We start from the raw sequence: 21,684 nt of genomic DNA on the forward strand, positions 1-21,684 counted from the left end.
TACTGCATTTGTACAGTACACATTATACAGGCTGAGGTATGTGCTGTAACTACAGGACAACTACCACCTATAAGGATGGGAAGCATGGGACAGGGACAATTATAAGGATGGGAAGTATGGGACAGGGATAGGGTTGCCACTTCACCCCTTTAAAACCAAACACATATGAAATCCACAGCCTGCATGCCCAATTACTAATCAGCAATTCATTTAGATGCATGCTGCAGACTGAACTTATTTATGTGCAGCCGTGCATCGTGCATCTAAATGAATTCCAAATGTGTTCAGTTTTAAAGGGATGAAGTGGCAACTCTAGACAGGGACATCTGTAAGGATGGGAAGTATGGGAATGGGACAGCTTTGAGCTTTTTGCAGCAGAAAATTTCTACTTGATAGCTGATTTCCTTTTTCTCTTCAATAATATGATAGTCATCTGTTCCTTATGTTAAAGAATTCACCTATACACACCTTGGTGCAAAAAGAGCAACATAAATAGGATTTGTGGTGGTGAAGGCATTTTAAATAATATTTAAATTCTAGAAAATTAGCATCTTTATTGTAATTAAGAAGATAGATGAATGTATTCTGTAACAAAATTCTACCTTCAACTTCGTCCCATATCTTTTGTACCAGGTCTGGGTGCCTTCTCTTTAGGTCAGTCCAGATGCGCTGCACAATCCTGAGCTCCATTTCAGTGCTGAATTTGTGCCTCAAGCACCTTTGGAGCCACATCATCACCTGGCACTTGAGCTCCTGGACACTAGGCATCCCCATAGGGATATTATCATATCCTACCAGGAGCAGGAATCTGTAGTACCTTTTTTGATGGCATCAAGCATACCTAGGCCTGCCAAAGTTTGCTGGAGACACGCCTGTTTTGACACCTGCACATTGTGACTTGTCTCTTTACGCGTACCCACATCATTTTTCATAACTTTTTGTCGCGTTAGGTAAAACATGCTCCGCATCAAATTTTTCGGGAACAATTTTGCCAATGGCACAACTCAAACCTTTGCTGCAAATCTAACAGTGGCAAATGTTTTTGCCCATCCCAAATGGCTATGCAATTCTGCTCATTTTTTTTATCTTACATTGGGATCCTATGCATTGAGTTTATATCCTCTTAATTTTAAGCACAAATTTTGACACTTAAACAAACTAAATCAACATTATTTAGCATCAAGAAAGCCAAAATGTTGACATTTCCAAACAGGGATCTTGTACTGAGAAGGAAAGAAATGGAGGTGACTACCAGGTTACTGGGTATTTCCAACTAGCAGGAGAAATTGCACATGATGAAAAAAATACCCTTTCTTAATAACACAAAAGTTACCAGAAACATTTTCAGTCACTTCTAGCATGCCAATGCATGTTATTAATGCCATTAGTATAAGATTTGTTTGGGCAATCAGATGCAAATCACCAGTAGCACCTTAGAGCGAATACATCCAGGCTGGTGGCATTTCCACTGGTCCATTCCACTATTCATCAGAGCAGCCATGTGAAGATACTCCTGGCAAATACTCACAAGTGCAAGGAGTATGTATGGGCTCAAATACCTCTTATGAATGGTCTCATGTACACTGAAGCCCAGTGTTGTGATGAAACTTAAAATTTCAAGGGGTGAGAACCACCTCTTGTTCAGGAATAAAGTGACAAGATTGTATGGGTATGAAATGGGTGATAGAAAGCTGGGTGATTCATCTGTCCAACTGTTTTCTCTACATGATAAAAAAATCTTACTGCTCTCCTTAGTGAGAACCTGTTGCATTTCAGAGCACTTTACATCTTTATGCCTTCTCTCTTTGTAAACAAAGGACAAAGCACTGCAAGTGATTACAATGCACCAAGCATTTCAGTCATACTAAGAGAAAAAATATTTTATTTATTTAAGGAAAAAGGGTGCCTGTTGTTGTTATTTCTTCCATAAGGGGCAATACGTGCCTATTTCTAGTAATTTTTTTGCCAGAAACTGTTGCAATAAGTGGCTGATGTGGTTTTATGCTAAGACTTTGCTTTGCCTATGTGTCAATCTGTAAGCCACATGCAGGGAACATCCTTGTCAAATCTTTCCAAACAATTGCGGTTTAGATCCCCTGGCAGATTTTATATTGGTCTTCTCCAGAAATCAGTAGGCTTTTTCAGTTCTCCAAGCAGCCCTTCCCATGGAAAACTTTTTTTCACTATGTCTTTCCAGCACTGACAGACTAGGGCTTCAGCAATCCTGCCTATGTGTTGCTAATTCTGAATCTGGAAAAAAAGTTATATGCATCTCCTTTGTGTGCTTTTGCCATTAATACAGAAATCCAAACTGTTTTAGCTTTTACTTAATCAATTCCAAAAAAAGCAAAAGATAACATATTTTACATCATTTCTGTAAGGCAGATATACACTGTATATTTCCCTAATATTGCCCCAATGAAACACTAAAGCCCCATATTTTACTTCCTTTCTGTAAGGCAGATTTATACTGTATATTTCCCTAATATTGCCCCAATCATAGAGGAAAGCCCCATATTTTACTTTCTTTCTGTAAGGCAGATATATACAATGAAAGAGGAAAGCCCCAGCTATATAATCTTTTAAATACACACATAAACATTCAATACATAGTATGCCCTAGTAAGAATCAAATCCAAGACAGTGCTGTGCCAAGTTCTGTCCATAACTGTGTGATTATGTCAGATTACTAAATGAGTATAGTTGGATTGGTGAAGGCTTCCAGCAAACTATATCAAAAGCTTCATTCAAATCAAAATCAACATGCCCGTACTTACATGGGTTAAATAAAATAATGGACAAAAATTTACATTTCAGAGTGACTAAATATTAACTATTCAATAAAAATATTTTGATACAATTTTATAAACACAAGTAGAGAATGCAAGCATAAAATACACACTGTATTTAAGGCGATCACCAATTAATATGCCAAGAAAATAAAGAAACAGGTGCAAACAGTAAAGATACATTTTAGAGACTGGTTTCATTATAGGATAGTTATAAAAATCATAAGACAGTACCACAGAGCTGAATCTACTCCCCCTACCCCCACAACCTAGGGCCAATAAAAACTGAATGTTGTGACCAATAGAAAACTAAATGAATGGCAGGACTACAAATAAAATAATGACTGTAAATCCCTTATAGCTAACCAGATGAACTATGGTGTAAACACAGCTTTCTAAAGTGGATTATATTGGTTCATATAATGCCCATAGACTCTAATGTATTGTGTAAACTACCTGTGTTGGAGGGGGGTTTCAAGTGCTCCCTGGATACCTCCTTCTTTTGGAGGGGTTTGTGAGGCTCTCTGGACACCTCCTTGTTTGATGGGGGTGTAGTGCTCCCCGAAGGTCTTAGTGAGAAGCCTGAATATATTATGAAGCCACCCTAAATGACGAGAACCCCAAAGAGAGAATGAGTGCATGTGTTCCTATAATCTTTATGTTGGGAAGAGTTTGTCTAAATAAACCTGTGTTTTTGCCTGAAGATGTGGTTTCCCTGACTTCATGCTTCTGATCCTACTCTTACCTGCCTACCTTAGCTAATTTTCCCCAAAAACTACATGTACAGACAGCCAGCTTGTCACAATCGTTACACTTCACCTATAAAAGAAGAAGTTATCAAGGATAAACAATTTTTATCTAACATGCATTACATGTGCTGTGTTATGTGCCATGACAGTTGCAGAACTGAGATGGGGTAATTTCTTTTGTATTTGCATATTACATACATCCTTGTGCTCCTCAAAAATGTTTTAATAAAAGGCATGAACATACAGTATTTAAAAGTAAACCTTTTATTATAATGTGTTAAGCCTATATCAGGATGTTTGCCCTAAAACTTTAGGTGCTTTTCTATAATGTACATATAACCCTAATTTGGTTACTGTCTCTTTAAATAGCAATTAAACCTTGGCAATCTAGGGCCCCCAGAGTCCCCTTTGCTGGTACTGGGAACTGGGATTTACAGCACAGTGCCTCCATCTAGGGAACACTGAGGAGCACACCTCAGGGGATTTCCACTAGGAAAAATAAAACCCACGCAGTTTGCAATAAAACAAATATAAACTTTATGTAAAACTGTACTTAGTAACTGTAAATGCAAATCACACAATATCATTTTACTCTGGGGAACCTGTGTGGATTATCAACCCCTGGCACAGTCTCCCAATGCCACAGTCTCACACTCCACACTGGGTGGATAAATGTAGAATAAATATGGTCAGTTCAATTTCCCTTCCCCAAGAGCTCTTTTGTCCCCAGGTAGCGCTACCTGCCCCAAGGTGCCTTTCCCTTTGAAAGTAGTAGATGCTCCCATGTGGCAGGTACATGAGCAAGACCTGTCCTCATCCTGGGGAAACAGTGGCCAAAGTATCCACAGGTAGGAGATAGAAACTGGCTCTCCCTGATGCTCAAATACTTCCTCAAAGCAGAGCAAAAGAAAGCCTTTTCTTTTCCTTCCTGGGAAATCCTCTCAAGCAGCACTGTCACACTCCACAGATCTGGATCTCTCTGGCTGCTTCAGCAGGGATCCCTTTATAAGCACTGTTGGAAACCCTGTACATTTGGCTCCAAAGTCAGGCATTCCTCCTTTGCCAAGGATGCACTGGGGTACCCAGTCAATCGGATGGCTCTCCAGCCTGTAACTGGGCTGGATGTTGGCACAGACAGAAAAACAGGGGAAAGATTTGTCTGATCCCCTACAAACAAAATGTTTAACTATTTTTGAAAGTCACCACTGGTAAAAATGTTCTTTAATAATTAATTGTTATAATAATACAGCATAGTGCTACTATATTACTGTTATTAGGTTGCCGAACCAGTGGGCTTGTACAGTATTCTTTTTTAGACCTTAGTTCTCCTTTAACATATGTACTTCAGATTCAGCTGGAATGAGAACAGGTGTATTGACAATATACTGTAAATTAATCATGGTGAATTACTGAGACCATGACAGCTAGTACTGAGAGACAGCAACTGTTTACTTTACACTCATAAAGATGAGGATGATTTGGGGCTGGATGACATCCATTATGGCAGCAATTCAGAATCTGCTTTAATATTTTTTCAGTTTTTACACAGCTGTGACAGTTCTGGCAAATCCTTAGGTACTTTCTTCTATCTTTGGCCATACCTCCTTTTAATAAAAGCTCCCAGAGAGCCAATTTTGGTCAGATGTGTTTAAATAATTACTTCAGAATAACTTCATTGGTGAGAAAATATTTGCTCTACAATCCATAAAGCTTTGGAAAGTAGAAAATCAAGCGATTCGGGAAAACAGCCTGAAAAAAAAATTGTTTTTGCTCGATTTTATCAAATTGGGCATGGGAGTTTGATCAGGTTTTTTGTATTAATATTATGAAATAAATTTGGATTTTAGTAAATAAGCCCCAATGTATATTATTTTTTTGTTGTTTTATATCAATAAGAACATTGATACTACATCATGCTTTCAAATTTTAGTTTATCTTCATTGTCTGGTGACCAGTTTTTGCACTGGTACACATGGCAATTAGTAAAAGTCTTTGTGGTAAGTATGAGTATAGCACAGCAGAGTGATTACACCCTAATAAGAAGCATATTAAGGGACAATAATTATCACTGATTTACATATATTTTCTTTGTCACTTTTGAGGCAGAGAGATTGCTTGACAACCTGCTAAGGGATTATGAAACAAAAAAAAAATTTAACGCAATACGTTCCCAAAATTGGACCAGCATAATAAATTCACCCCTAGACATCTAAAACTGATATTTTTTGTACACATCACTTCCTGTGCCAGCCCAGAGGTTCAGCAAACCTCTAATGGTTACAATCAATGGCATCACCATTGTCTAGCTTGATCTTTTTATTTTGTTAGGCCATTTTTTGAGTGTCAGTGACACTGCATATGCTCAGTGTGACAAGGGGTGCCGATGGGAAGCAAAGCTTTGAGCCTTAGCGTTAGGATTGTCCAAAATCACTAAAACATTAATATAAAGTTATAGAAGCCATTACACAGGCCGGATTTGTGGAGAGGCCACCAAGGCCCAGGCTAAGTGCGGCAGGATTTTAGAGGGGCGGCATGATGCCCAATCACACCCACATTGGTTAAGAAACACTGGTGATGAGCAGGAGATACAAAAGTTTTTTAAATTTCCCATGCGCCAATCCCCCATTGTTCTGGTTCCGATTATGAAAATGTGAGTGAATAAAAGGGAGGGGATGGGGGCAACGAACAACAGCAGGCCTAGGGTGCCTGCTATGTAAATCTGGCCCTGCCATTACAGCATGTCAATAGCTCAGGAAAGTCAGCAAAAACCTCTGATATCTATTTAAAGTGTAGGCTGTATTATGTTTATAACATTTGTGATAGTTTTGGACAAAGCAGAAATGTATAAGGTACTGGAAACTATTGTGCCCCACACTGTTCTTATCCATACCAAGGAAGAATCCTTCATGGATCTTTGTAACTGTAAACAAAGGTTTGAGATTCAATGCATTACATGATTAATAAGGTAATGCATCCAGCCAAGTTGTTTTAAAAAAATATTGCCCTCCATTTACAAAAGCAGTATTTCAACTAATCAGAGCATTTAGTAGTAGCATTTGTTTTACAAAAATTAAGCCATTTGGTCAGTAGTCTCCTGCAGACTCATATGGCATTAAATGATTTCTTCTAATTCATTAACATTATTATATCACAATTAAATAATCATATTATCTATAGTATCACATTTGTTGAACATTAATTATTCTGCTAATTTGCAATAATTTTTACCTCTCCGTTCATCAATGTAATAACCTGTTATTTCCATTAGGGATTAAAAACAAGAAAGCAATGCCAATAATATATATCTACATTTGTAACACCAGCTGATTGAGCCAAAATGACAAAATAACTTCAGCCTTTATCCCTTTTCTTAAGTATTATAAACCCTGCATAAAACACACTTGTTTAGGAGAGCAGGCCATTCCGATTTCAACTTGTTTAAATTGCAAGCTTGGCTGATTAAACCTATGGCTATTCTAGGGAAAAAAGAAACTGGTGCTGGTATCGGTGCAGTAGGCTTGCAAATTCTCAACAGTCTATATATTACACTGGTGAAATCGGAATGGCCTGCTCTCCTAAACAAGTGTGTTTTATGCAGGGTTTATAATACTTATGAAAAGGGATAAAGGCTAAAGTTATTTTGTCATTTTGGCTCAATCAGCTGGTGTTACAAATGTAGATACATATTATTGGCATTGCTTTCTTGTTTCGTGGTTTTAAAGGTTTTCTGGTATTTATGTTTTTTCAGTTTGGATTTTGTAATAAATTTCATGACATTCGTGATTTTAGAGAAAGTGAGTTTAGTCGTGATTTCAAAAACCTCTAAAACAACTGAAATTAGAATGTTGATAAATAGGCCTCCACATCTCCCATTTTTCTGTTATACAATTTCTGAGATTTAATACAATTGCAAACAAATATCAACTTTAAATAGTCCTGAATAACACCACAGAATGAACAGACTGCTTTTCTCACCAAATTATTGTCAAAGTAGTGCTTGCCAACAGCCTCTTTAGAATGTGTTGTTCCTGAATTCACATTTCCTAGAACAAAATGCACTGATTTAAAGCTTATATCAGGCAAAGTAAAATGTTCTTGGTACATCCTGATAAAGGGTTTTCATGTGTTTTTAATTTAAAATTTGTTTTTGTTTTTTTAAATTACAGATTTTGTGCTAAAGGTTCATATATACACTCCTTTATTTGAAAAGTGATAAAATCAAGTTTACTCCAAACAAAAAAACCTTTGTTCATAATGTAATAAAACATGTGATGGGTCTGTAGTATGGAGAATATGTCTTTATTTCCTGGTATTTATATAACACCAACACATTTTCACAGTGATTATACATCATTCATATTCATTCCTGCCCTGGAACTTAAAATCTAAGGTCCCTAGTACATTTACACACAGTCTATTTAATCAGGACTCAACCTGCCTGTATGTTTCTGGAGTTTAACATACAATCTCCTTGCAGATTGCATCCTAGCTAAAATCAAACTTAGGAGCCAAGCACTTCAGGGCTGCAATGCTACCCATTAAGTCACCATGCTGTTAGAAATACACTTATAGGAAAAAAAGTGTGTAATAATCTCGTTATCAGAACCTTGCGCAGTGATGGGTACACTCGGTTGCACAGGTTAAACCTGTGGTCTCCGGTGTTCAACGACGCCCTTTTGGGGCCCCGGGCTTTCTGCTGCAGAAAACCAACAAGGAAGTGCAGGTTTGAGAAATAAGTCAGTAAACAAAGTACCGGCAAGGATTTAGAAGAAGACGTAGTCAGACAGGCGAAGATCAAGGGCTGGTGGCAGGAATCGTAAATGAGGGTCAGGCAGGAGTCAAAAAACCAGATAATCACAGCAATACACTTGAGCAGGAACAGTAAACTGAAGCCTAGCTTGGGCATTCACAAAATGGTGGACTGGACCTTTAAAGCTGTTTTGGCACCAAATTCGAATCCTGGTGCCTATTTGTGATGTCATGGCGCTCTGCACCGTGATGCTTGCGTCATGACACTCAGTGTCAAAGCTGACGCAACTACAGGAAGTGCGCGCCTGCGAACCAATTTCTTAGACGAGAAGTGCCGGGAGGTGAGATAGCCGGCATCACCCGGGATGTCTTACAAGGGGGTCATTAGGAAGCTTTTGCTGAGGAGTAGACTTATAGTTTCCTGGTGTTGACTAGTTCTACTAGAGATGTAGGGCTAATCTCTGACACCCACTACTACTACTGACACTAGTGTTGACAAAATAGAGTGGATTCGACCAGACTGTTCAATCACTATGCTTCCGTCCAATGAAGCCAATATCAGATAGAACAAGAAGTGATGAATTTCAGTCCAACACAGTGGGTTGCTGCAAAATCAGTGCTTTTATTCAACACAACATATTTCGAGCTAGGCTCTTTATCTTTATCAACCCACTGCGTTGGACTGAAATTCATCACTTCTTGTTCTACTACTCAGTGTTGGACTGGCCCACCGGGATACCAGGAAAACTCCCGGTGGGCCCAGGTGTCAGAGGGCCCTCATACTGCTAAACTTTTGGTGTATTTCATGCCCATTCCCTATTTCTATGAGAACAAAGAGGCTAAATAGATGGAATAATTGATTATAATATAAAGAAAACAAACTAGGAGAATAGAGGTTGATTGAGGAGATGAATATTAGTACTGAGTGCGGGACCCTGGTCTAAGGTTTTCTGGTGAGCCCCTGGTCTAAGGTTTTTGGGTGGGCCCCTGGTGTCCCAGTCCGACACTCCTACTACTAGCAAAGAGAATACTGTGGCTTCTTTATGCACTGAAAGGGCTGAAGCCCAAAACATGAAAGGGTACATGTACATCCGCAAGTGCAGTTGCAGTCCACACAAAATTTTTATGGTCAAAACTGTAAAATTCAACTATGTTATCAAGTTATCCAAACTTGATTTGAGTATTTAAAAAATTCGAATTTGATTTTCGGGATTTATCATACTCTGGCTCTTTAAAAATTTGAATTTGACTATTCCCCACCTAAAACCTGTCAACGTGAAAGGTCCAGGGATCAATTTGGTGATGTCTGCAGAATTCCTGACATTCGAGTTTTTTTCAGAGAAAAAACTTGAATCTAGTTTAATCAAATTCAAATTGAATTCAATCCAAATTTTTAGGTTGTTTAAATTCATCCGAGTTGGAAAAATTCGATTTTATTAATACATTTTGACTAGTCGAATTTGAATTAATAGGAGTTAATTGGAGTTTTAAAAATCTCACATGAATTCCAAATTCGACCTTTGATAAATGTACATCACAGTGAACACCAGAAATGATGCCAGCCAGACTTCTGTTCAATTTGAAATCTGTCTCCACTTTCTTGTATAACTTTTGTAAACTACAATATTTGTTATAGTACTAATTATGCGGTTTTAATAAAGCTTTTGATTCAGTACCACAAAGGCTGTTATGTAAATTCAGACAGTTACTAGTCCGTGCAAATTATGGAAAAAGATGGCTATCCAGATGTTATTGGACTAAAAATTTATGACAGGCTTAGAAAATATATTTTAAATTTCTGAAACAATTTAAGATAGCTTCTATATTTCTTGACAAAAAATCAGAGCATCACATTGTTTCAGTTAGCTATTAGGGACTGAAAGCACATTGTTACTTGATAAAAGCTCTCTTTCACTGTAACTGATATGTCAATAGACTGTGTTTTGACATTTTTACTGGGATTAAATATATATGTAAAGTCTTTGCCAATTTGGAGACAAAACAGTTCCCATGTGACAGTTTTTTTCTCCTCGGTTGCCTAGCTGTTGTTTGAGTTCATCCTGCTCCCAAGTTTAAACATATTGTAAAACAGAAAATATTTTATGGATTCTGTTGAAATAATAACCATGTTTATATTTAAATATTTCAACCTTATATTTTTCCATAGCAACACAACTTCCTACAACACCCAAAACCACCAAAAAACCTGACACAGAAGTCTACAAACCAGGTAATGTGATTTCAGAGATTATGGCAAATTTCTGATTTTATATTTGCTATAAAATACTGCATTCTATGCCTAAATGATTCATACAATTGCATTTTTCTAGGTATGTTCAAATTACATTAAAGCAAATTGGAACTTTTTTGCCATATAACTTTACTTACTTATTTTAATTCTAGGGAAAATAAAAGCCTCTCATGCCATAGTTATAATGCTATGGATAGTCAGAGGAAACAGTCCAGATAACAAGCATGGTTGTTATAATTCAAGTTCACAAAATCAATGAATAATGTGCATATTTCTTTCAGGAAATGAAAACATATATTTTTTTTAGTTGAGCATGTTTCTAATTGTATTACTACCTACGTTTTTTGAATTTTTTTGTAGCAGTGACAAGTCAACCAATTGTGGAATATGTAACTACAGATTCGCCAAATGGTGTTCTAGAATGGTTCAGAGGAACAATGGGTAACATGTCATTCATGCCACTTTTTAAAGCTTTACAAAGCGTGGTTCATTACGTCATGTAGTTTCTCTTTCTAGGAAGTCATCGCTGAACTTTTTCATTACAAGGCTCATTTCTTTATATTCCCCGGCAAAACCCTTTCATCATCTTTTATTGTAACTCTTTTATTTATTGTTCTTCATTCTCCATAGCTATTGAACTCAGCAACAATAAGTTCTGTGTGTAGAAACTGCATTTTCTTTTCTAACTGTTTCATAATTTCTTTTAGCTTCTCCTGGTGCCAGACCATATACATTCAACTCTGGTTGTTTTGCTAGCACTCATAAATTATTAATGTTTTGTCTTTCTTCCAGAATCACTAGAGTCTCAGTCTGTTTATCCCTCCTCTAAAACAGTTGCATATGTTAACCAAGGAGAGCCTCAGAATAACCCTGGTAAATACTGGTACACTAATCCAGGTTATAAACTAAATATACTTCAAATATGCACACTTTAAATGTACTATATCTTGTTCAGTGTAAGCAGCTCTAATGTAAAAGCATTCATTGTTAGACATGTATAGAGATTCAAACCAAAGCGATAAAAAAAATGTGTTATTCTTTATGAAAACACAGATTACTTTGTCTTGGTCTTGCACTTTTTAAAATCATATTTTTTACATATTTTTATTGTCAGTCCAGATTCAGTTGTTCACAGGTGCAGTCCCTAGTCTGGTTTAGAAATAGTCTTGTCGTGTTAGCCCTTCTATGGAGGAAGTTTTAATATTTAGCAGAATAAGGGAATCTCTAAAGCATATTAACTTTTTACAAGGTCTATAACAGATAGTAAATGAAATAGAAAATTCTATATTCTTTAATAAAAAGTTAGCTTTGACAATGAAAATCATTACAGTATAATATTCGAGTTAGATAGAATATTTTTATATTTAGAACTTTTATTAACTTCATGGAGGCCAATGAAGTATGTGGAAAAAAAAGAAATAAGGCAGGCAAACATTCTGAATGAAAGGAGCAAAGAAATTACAGTTTTTTGTATAAGAATTGTAGAAAAACCTAAGCAGAGAGGTGTGAAACCTGTGGTGTAGGGATTAAGCATGTTGGTTGATTGACTGACTTTTGGAACCATTTATTTTCTTATTTGTACTCTAATGACAAACCAGTTAATGAAGGCTTATGTTTTAATTTTTTTTTGAGGGTAAAAAATATATTCAATCTATGGTAGGGGCAGGATTTTAACTTTGCAGTTGCCTGAACACTTCGAAACTGTTAGGGGGTTATTTATCAAAGGTCGAGTTTGTGAGTTTTTTTATACCTTAAATAAACTCACAACTGGAATGTTTGCTCATTTATGAAAAAACGTGAATGTAAAAAACTCTAATCAGTGCAACTGGGGGGGGACTTGAATACCTCGAATTGATTGAGTTATCGAAAAAACTCGAACTGCTTAAATTGATTGAGTTTTAAAGCAAAAACCACAGAAACACAGAAAAAACATGCAGCACATGAATAAGCCAACTTGAACAACTTGAAGTTGTAAACACTGCTAAGATAGTACAAGACAATATATGCAGTGCATAGTCTTAGGCTAATTGAAGCTCAAATGAAGTTAGAAACTGATGCTTTAAAGCAAATGTGCCAGCGCAAGTCTTCTAAGTACTTTCCTGCATATTGCAGCATTGCCATGTGGTTCTTCACTTAAATCTCCTCTACTTTACATGTAAAGGAATGGTTCATATCAGTAACAGCCCTACAGTAAATAGACACACCTTGTCATGCCTTTCTTTATTATTTAGGTAGCATTTAATTAACTATGGAAAGATCTTCTTCAAGGTTTCCTCCACTTGCAACCTGACTATTGTATGTTGCAACTATGTCCATGGTAGCAGGAAGATAAAGCATGCTTGGGCTTCTGGCACTGTGTCCACCCCTTCTTTACATGCACCTTTTATATATAGATAGTGTGTCATAGATTGTGTAGTTTGCAAAACTTCCTAAACAAGATTTTTTAACCACATTCTTAAACGAACAAAATATATCAGAGTGTTCCAGCAATTTAAAGCGTTTAAAATATGGAAACATATTTGTTTGATTTACTTTAGTTCTAACTAAAACTTTGCAAGTCAGGATTTCCAACAACAGATTAAGCTTGTCGGTAAAAATGTATATAGCGCTTATAGCCTTCCTTATCTATTTTATTTTGGGGCAGATAAATAATCGTGAATTAGAAAATAACAGAGCAACTGCCTAGCATCTCCCATCTATTTCAACAAAAATATATTTAATCTCCTAAGAAAAACATAAATAAATATTCAATTATGATGGTATTATTTGTTTACCTTTTCTGCAAATATGAAAGTAGAAAATACAATATTGGGTCTCATGTATGGCTTTCATGCAGCTTGGTCAGGTCAGATTTAGCATAAAGCAATCCATACTCATGAAGACAGCTGGATAGCTGAGAAGTCATAAAGGTGGCCCTCTATATTTGTATATATGTACATTGGATATCAGTCAAAATAGAGACTGAGCAGGTCTGAAAATGTATCTGCAGATGCACCGTGTTGGAAAGGTGCATCTGCAGATAAGGAAGCGAAGAGGAGCCACAGCTCCTCTTTACACGCTGCTATTCCGTATGCCTTGAATGAACATTTTAAAAAAAAGAAAGGTAGTTAAATAGCCTGTGGCTTGTCATATGATCTCCAGCTACACTGACCAAAAGCTTCATATGCGTGCTTCTGTAGCACATATTACTTTATTCGCTAATATAATCAGAATGGAGTTAATACAGAGGCATTGAATTTGAATTTTTTAGACAGCGTCTGCTATAATTGCTACTTGAAAATAAGCAAGGAAGCAATGCATTTAAGTAAAAATAACGAACATTTGTGCATATGTATCAGTAGTCAGTTACTTGAAGGTTGATAATTCACCATTTTTTAAAATAAATTAAAAAAGAAAGGAACTGTGATTATTTGTATTTATCCCAACAGCTATTCAGCACATGTCAACAGCGTCCTTTCAACCAAAAAATACACATATTGAGAGGTCTATACCTACCCCAGCTACAGTAGGTAATGATTAAAGTCTCTTACCACTGGTTTTTCAAGTCAAGAACAAAGCATGGTCCATCTTTGCTCAATGTTTGTTCTATTTGTTTTATTAATTTCCGTCATTCATTTCCTACCAAGCTGTCCTTTGCCCACAGCATTCTAAAAATAGATATTTCTTCCATAGCACCTGATTGCAATATGTTTGTATATTTATTCAAGTAGCCCCAAAATGTACTTTGCTATGATGATAATTTGCAACATCTCGATCATGAGCAAATGTGTGTTTGTTTTTAAATGTTATATACTGAATTTGGGGAAAAGGTTAAGTCACTACCATTAGTTTGGAATATATATATCATCTGGTCAAACATTTGAATAATAATATGCATCTTTTAGGGATGCCTTTGGTTTCAAGAATGTCTTCTACTCCAGATGTCACATCCCCCAAAGCACAACCAGGTTCCACCCAGGGTAAATCTTGAGCATGCTGATAGACCTGTAGAAAGCTTCTGTCCATCTAAAAATATTACACTCCTGTGGCTTTTACTGGGCTGATGCCATCCTTTAGTCATTGTTATATTACAGTTTTTGCAAGTTAACTTTCATGCACATTCATGAAGCATTACATTCTTTACCTGAATATTTCATAATTTACAGTATATTTCTTTCATGTGCTGTGCTTAGAGTGACCTTTGATTTTACCCTTGCCTCATATTTCTGGTCTTTGACTGCCAAATGCATCACTGTGCTTATAACTGATACTCAGATGATAACTAAGGATTTTTCATTATTTAATAGAAAAAGAAAATGACATTTTTACACAAGAGCCTACTAAAAAGACAGAGACTGCTAATGGTATATTTCATTGTTGTACTTTAATATGCAATAATTTTAATTAACATGTCCTTTAAAAGGTAAAATCTTAAGGCCCCCATACACAGGCCAATAAAAGCTGCCGACAGACCGAGTCCGCAGCTCATCGGTCCGTGTGTGGCGCCATCTGACGAGTGTCCCGGATCGATATCTGACAGAAAGTCAGCCAGATGTTGATAGGGCAGGGTAAAAAATTCCGTCAGATTGCGGGATAAATTGGGAGAAATTATTTAATTTCAACGTACCCATGGAACAGGCTGGCATCACCTATAACCAATTCATGCACTGGCTTCTCTTACATTCTGAATTTTTGAAACATATGTCAAGCACTATTTCCATTCTAAATTCATATAAGACTAATGACATTAGGGGGCAGATATATCAAGGGTCGAATTTCAAGTTCATGGGAGTTTTAAATTTTAAACTCCCATAAACTCCCATGAACTCGAAATTCAACCAATTGCATTTTACTATAAAATTGAATTTTTCAAACTCAGGTGAATAGGATTGACCCGCAAATTCAAATCGAATTTGGTTGATTAGAGTTTTTTCTCCAAAAAAAACTGGAATATCAGGAAGGCTGCAAACAACTCCAAATTGATCCCAGGATGTCTTCCATGGGCTAAAACAGTGATTTGTCAGGTTTAAGGGGGCGAATAGTCAAATTTGAATTCTTAAAGGGCCAGTGTATGATACATTTCAAAAATCTAATTTGAATCTTTAAAAAAAACTTGAATCGAATTTGAATAATACCCTAGTCAAATTTGACAGTTTTGGCCATAAAAAAAAAACGCAACAATTCGAAAATCAACAATTCAAATTATAAATAGATAAAAATACATGTTTTGATGAGTAATTGGAAAAGACAATACAAAAAAAAACATAAAAATAACCGAGGGGTCAAAATTAGTTTGGCCTCAACAACTATTTTAGAAATTATGTACAGCTTACACTACTTCCATGTTTGTTGGGCCCCTAGTAATGAAAATCGTTTTTTTTTCAATGTTGCTGTTTCATTACTTCAAAATAGATAGCAGATTTTTAGCTCGCCTTGTCTTTTTTTAATTTTGCTTTTCTACTGGCCAATGGAAATATTAGAATATATAATTTACTTGCTACAATGATTTTTCTAGCTCTGTGAAGGACTCTGGCTAACATACTACTTTTAATATTGCTTAAACATGAATCATTCTTAGGCTGATGACAGTATCATCTCTAACAGTCTTCTTTAAATGCAATAATCTTTTAAAATAATCCTACTTGACACATTTGTGGGGCATGGGCAATGTAGTTGGTAGAATATTCTATGCATTTCCTCACACTCACAAAAGGGCTCTGTTTAGCACACAAAGATGATATAGTATAGGCAGAATTAACTGTTTATGGCCTTTAACTTCTATAAGGTATTTTTGCAAAACACCCATGCTTAAATTTAGTGCACTGTGTATACATATACAGAATTTGCAAATATTCACAAGGTTTTCAGGAAAGTACATCTCTATCTTCTTATTCAGTGATGGATATTTCCCCAGAGATTTATCCAATACCAACTGATGTTCCAGAAGTGAGCTCTAACATACCTCTTGAACACCATAGGACAACAGTGGGTAAAGGCTTTTATTTTTATTTGTAAAGGATATGTAGCATTTCATGTCATGTCATGTTTTTCTTATACAAAGCTTGCAGGTTTTAGAGGTTGGGAGTGGAGATTATAAGCAAAAAACAAAGCAATGATTAATTAGTGCTAAAACATTTGTGTTTTCATAAAAACAATATTGCATGATGGGCTTAGTTGTGTTTTAAACGTGACCTGTCACCCAGTCATAAAGAGTTGTATAATGAAAGTCCTCTTCTAATTAAACATTAAACCCAAATTTAGTTTTTATTAAAACTCCCTACTCGTTTCAGCTGTCAATCATATTTATCCTGATCTCACCTCCATGACTCAGGCATAGCGGGACAGGCAGTTACTTTCACTTTTCATTCTGCACTTCCTAGATGTCACTGTGCTCCTCTCATCCATCCTCCCTCATCACAATCTAATAGTGCATGGGTATGTTCATCAAGTCCCCTATTCTGGAACCTAAATAAGATGTTGGGATGATGCAAAGCTTGCCTTAAAACCAGTGTTCACAAAATGACTGCTGCTGATTTTGCTGTGATTGTGTAATTGCACACTGACAGAAACACTATTTAACCATTTTTACAGTGTAGTTAACGTCTATTGTTTTGACAAAAACAATAGAAATTAATTTGGAATTATTTCTTAAGGTGGCAGGTCCCCTTTAATTCATATTTACCCCAGTCATGGCATTCATAAAAACACTTTGTAGTGTTCTATTATACATGATGTTCTGACCACCAACTCTTCAAGCCTTATGAAAGGACTACATAACGAACATCATGAAAAAATAAAGGCGGTTTTATATCATGTAGTAGTTTAAGATAGAACTCCACCCAAATAATAAAAAAGCCAACTTGTTAGAAAATGTACTTGTAAATAACTTTTCAGCAAATGTATTTTCAAACAAAATCATTCAGTCAATTGATATTCCCTCTACTGCTTGTCCTGACCACATCTACTGCTTAAAGGGATCCTGTCATCGGAAAACATGTTTTTTTTCAAAACGCATCAGTTAATAGTGCTACTCCAGCAGAATTCTGCACTGAAATCCATTTCTCAAAAGAGCAAACAGATTTTTTTATATTCAATTTTGAAATCTGACATGGGGCTAGACATTTTGTCAGTTTCCCAGCTGCCCCTGGTCATGTGACTTCTGGCTGCACTTTAGGAGAGAAATGCTTTCTGGCAGGCTGCTGGTTTTCCTTCTCAATGTAACTGAATGTGTCTCAGTGAGACATGGGTTTTTACTATTGAGTGTTGTTCTTAGCTCTACCAGGCAGCTGTTATCTTGTGTTAGGGAGCTGCTATCTGGTTACCTTCCCATTGTTCTTTTGTTTGGCTGCTGGGAGGGAAAAGGGAGGGGGTGATATCACTCCAACTTGCAGTACAGCAGTAAAGAGTGATTGAAGTTTATCAGAGCACAAGTCACATGACTTGGGGCAGCTGGGAAATTGACAATATGTCTAGCCCCATGTCAGATTTCAAAATTGAATATAAAAAAATCTGTTTGCTCTTTTGAGAAATGGATTCAGTGCAGAATTCTGCTGGAGCAGCACTATTAACTGATTCATTATGAAAAATGTTTTTCCCATGACAGTATCCTTTTAAACAAGGTCAAAGTACGTGTTTCCACCATTCATATGTCCAGTTTTCGTAATGACTTAGCAGTGCAGTCTTCTGTGGGTTTTTTTTTTGTGGGATTGAGTATTGACTGCAGGGTTGTTAATTAATGCTAGTAGGTTCTTTTTGCAAACAGAAACACCAAGAGGTCACTTTTAGGAATTTTTACTTTATTTGAGATTGGTTACTCACCATGAGGACAGTAAAGCTAAGACTTGTGTATTTGTAAGTATCTGCATGTAAATGTTCTGTGTATGTGTGGGTATGCAGGTCACTGATATCAAGATTCAACTTAGAGTCTAGTTGAGAATGCACATTTCTTTTTTGATGAACAGAAACACCACTGTCAAGTTGCAAGTCCATTTGATTTGGAAATAATTGCTAAATTACACTTTTCTTGCAAGTTATAACGTTATAACTTTGAATCAGTTGAGTAAAATATGTGCATTTTAGGTCTGCCTTTGATTCCACCAACATTCTTGTCATCTGCAAGTGCAACTTGGGAGAGTACTGAAGAACAAACCAGTTCTATACAGGGTAAAACTCTTTTGAATAGGTTGATTGCTTATAAATATCACACATCATGTGATTACATAAAAGTGCTTTTACTCTTAATTACGTCTCTGTCACACTGAATATTCTTATGTTGTTTTCTATACCTCATTTGTTCTATGTGAAGCATCGATTTGGTCAATAATAGTCTTCCAGTTTTTTAATGCATCATGTTGAAATATTGAATTATATTGAATATATTGAATATATTCATGCCTATGAAATTTTTAGAGGCTTATTTATCAATGGGCAAAAGTTATTCATCATCATTTGATAAATACATTTCTAAAAATCCCATAGGGACAAATAGAAAGTAGGTACATTTTTCAATATACACATTTTTAATCATATACACCATTTTAATACACTATTTTAATCATACATATCATTTTAATTATGCTGATCAGGATCAGGATAATGGGAATACTTTATTTTTTTAGCAACAGGAATAAATGAACCTTACACTGAAGATGACTCAGACATTACAGAAAATCCAGAAACTGGCAATGGTGATTTTTGCCTTCTTTTTTATCTTATATTTAGTTTATAGAAAATAATGAGTTCATTTTAACAGTATGACTTAATATTTAGCTTGATTCACTTGACTCTAGCTTGATATCTATGAGAAAACATTATCCTCTGTTTTCTACCCCACATTTGCAACTGCACTGGTATGCACGCCATTGGCCTGTCAGTAAACACATGACAATTTTGGCATGAAAATGGGAGAAGTTAGTGCAAAATTCAGGCACTTCTATACCAGGTGAAATCCACCAGTGGACAGTACAGCTAAAATTTTGTCATCAACCTTGGACTAAGCTGTAGACAGCTTTATGTATTACTTTCTAGAGCTCTGGCAAAGCCAACAAGAAGTCACTTAGAAATGACAATTTTAAATAAACACCCATAATAAAGTGTCTGCAGCATAATATAAATGTCAATATAATTTTTAAAATAAATTAATAAATGTTCTAATTTTACAATACAATCTGCAAAGTAGGAACAATTTGAGTTAATCAACTTAGTAAAAATGTGTACATTTTAGGTCTGCCTTTGGTACAATCAACAATTTCTTCTACTGCATATGTAACAATGAAGAAAACACCTGCCCCTGAGGATCCAACCAGTTTAACACCGGGTAATCTTTGGCTTGCTGATCATAAACTCATACATATGTGATCACCCTCCATTTACTTTTATGTGTAAACATAAAAGAGCTTTTGTCATTCATTATTTCTGCTTTAAGGATGAAATGTCACCCTTGTGTCATACTTCACCTTTAATTTAATTACATTTTTTTGAGTTGTTTAAAATTAAATAAAGATTTATTTTACCCAGTCCTAGTTCCTGCAATGTGAATATTATATTTACCCCATTTCCATTTTTTTGTAGAATTATTTGTAGAGATAGACTAGTGTAAACAATGCATACCAAGTACATCATTTAATTTGACTTTTTGGAAATGTGTTCAACAAGGGCTGCAAAGGAGGCTGTTATCTGGCATAGCCCAGTCTGATATAGTCTGTTTTATGAGGAAGATCAGTGGCACTCCTGAGAATTTTTAGTGTAATTATTCCTATGTTTAAATACAAGAAGGAAATGACCCATAAGGTCAGTTCGGGTCCTAGAATTTTACTTCATGTAATATCAGCAAGTTGCATTTTCAAAAGACATGTTTAAAATAAAAAGATAAAATATAGAAATATATTTTTTAATAAAAATGAAGACCAACTTTGATTTGTCTCCATATATTACTTGCTGTATAATAATCCTTTGGCTAGAGTACATTGTAAAGAAAAAAAGTTACTTCTACAAAAATTTTGTGACCATTATGGAAACTAATCTGAGAATTGCCCATTACCACTAACTGAGTGAGTTCGCAGAGCATGGCATGTACAAAGAACATGAGTTCATGCCTGATCCCAGGCTCACATAATCTTCTTAAGCAAATCCACATCCAATAACATAAAGGGGGTTATTTATCAAAGTCCAAATTTATCTCAATATTTTCTTCTACAAACTCTGATCAAATTTGCTCGGGTTTAAATTTATTATTACATTTTCCCAAAAATTAGCTTTGCGTGAAAAAATCTGATTTTCATGGGGTTTTCTTTTTATTTTTCATCCGATTTTCAAATTTTTTCATGTTTTCATGAAAACTCAGATATTTCCCTGAAAACTCCTAAAACTTCGGGGTATTGCACGAAACCCAGCCCACATCAAAAATCATTGGGACTTCTCCCATTGAATTATATGCAAACTCGACAGGTCTGAGATGCCGGATTTTCTTGATTCAGACTTTGAATTTTTCATGATTTTAGTAAATAACCCCCAAAATTCAGTCAATTGATATTCCCTCTACTGCTTGTCCTGACCACATCTACTGCTTAAATAAGGTCAAAGTACGTGTCTCTCCACCAATCATAAGTCCAGTTTTCATAATGATTTAGCAGTGCAGTCTTCTGTGTTTTTTTTTTTTGTGGGATTGAGTATTGACTGAAAGTTTGTTAATTAATGCTAGTAGGTTTTTTTTGCAAACAGAAACACCAAGAGGTCACTTTTAGGAATGTTTACTTTACTTGAGATTGGTTACTCACCATGAGGACAGTAAAGTTAAGACTTGTGTATTTGTAAGTGTCTGCATGTAAATGTTCTGTGTATGTGTGAGTATGCAGGTCACTGATATCAAGATTCAACTTAGAGTCTAGTTGAGAATGCACATATCTTTTTTGATGAACAGAACCACTACTGTCAAGTTGCAAGTCCATTTGATTTTGGAAATAATTGCTACATTATACATTTTTTTGCAAGTTATAATGTTCTTTGAATCAGTTGAGTAAAATATGTGCATTTTAGGTCTGCCTTTGATTCCACCAACATTCTTGTCATCTGCAAGTGTAACTTGGGAGAGTACTGAAGAACAAACCAGTTCTATACAGGGTAAAACTCTTTTGAATAGGTTGAATGCATATAAATATCACACATCATG

The 21,684-nt window shown here is 35.8% G+C and overlaps 1 protein-coding gene across 39 annotated transcripts in view; it reads left to right on the top strand.

Annotated features, from left to right (window-relative positions):
• Positions 1 to 21,684, top strand: part of LOC108707524 (target of Nesh-SH3) — a 181,819-nt gene that overhangs the window by 87,987 nt on the left and 72,148 nt on the right. For 32 of the 39 annotated variants that reach the window (XM_041582306.1, XM_041582307.1, XM_041582310.1 and 29 more), the window contains exons 9-19: positions 10,455 to 10,517; positions 10,899 to 10,979; positions 11,331 to 11,411; positions 13,967 to 14,047; positions 14,423 to 14,497; positions 14,825 to 14,881; positions 16,414 to 16,506; positions 18,597 to 18,680; positions 19,136 to 19,204; positions 19,741 to 19,833; positions 21,552 to 21,635. In XM_041582306.1, the coding sequence (XP_041438240.1) occupies positions 10,455 to 10,517; positions 10,899 to 10,979; positions 11,331 to 11,411; positions 13,967 to 14,047; positions 14,423 to 14,497; positions 14,825 to 14,881; positions 16,414 to 16,506; positions 18,597 to 18,680; positions 19,136 to 19,204; positions 19,741 to 19,833; positions 21,552 to 21,635 (861 nt within the window). The remainder of the gene's footprint in view (positions 1 to 10,454; positions 10,518 to 10,898; positions 10,980 to 11,330; positions 11,412 to 13,966; positions 14,048 to 14,422; positions 14,498 to 14,824; positions 14,882 to 16,413; positions 16,507 to 18,596; positions 18,681 to 19,135; positions 19,205 to 19,740; positions 19,834 to 21,551; positions 21,636 to 21,684) is intronic. The other 7 variants (XM_041582321.1, XM_041582346.1, XM_041582335.1 and 4 more) reach the window with 6 other exon arrangements.

The sequence above is a fragment of the Xenopus laevis genome, chromosome 2L (assembly GCF_017654675.1).
Source record: "Xenopus laevis strain J_2021 chromosome 2L, Xenopus_laevis_v10.1, whole genome shotgun sequence".
In the NCBI taxonomy this organism is placed as follows: domain Eukaryota; kingdom Metazoa; phylum Chordata; class Amphibia; order Anura; family Pipidae; genus Xenopus; species Xenopus laevis.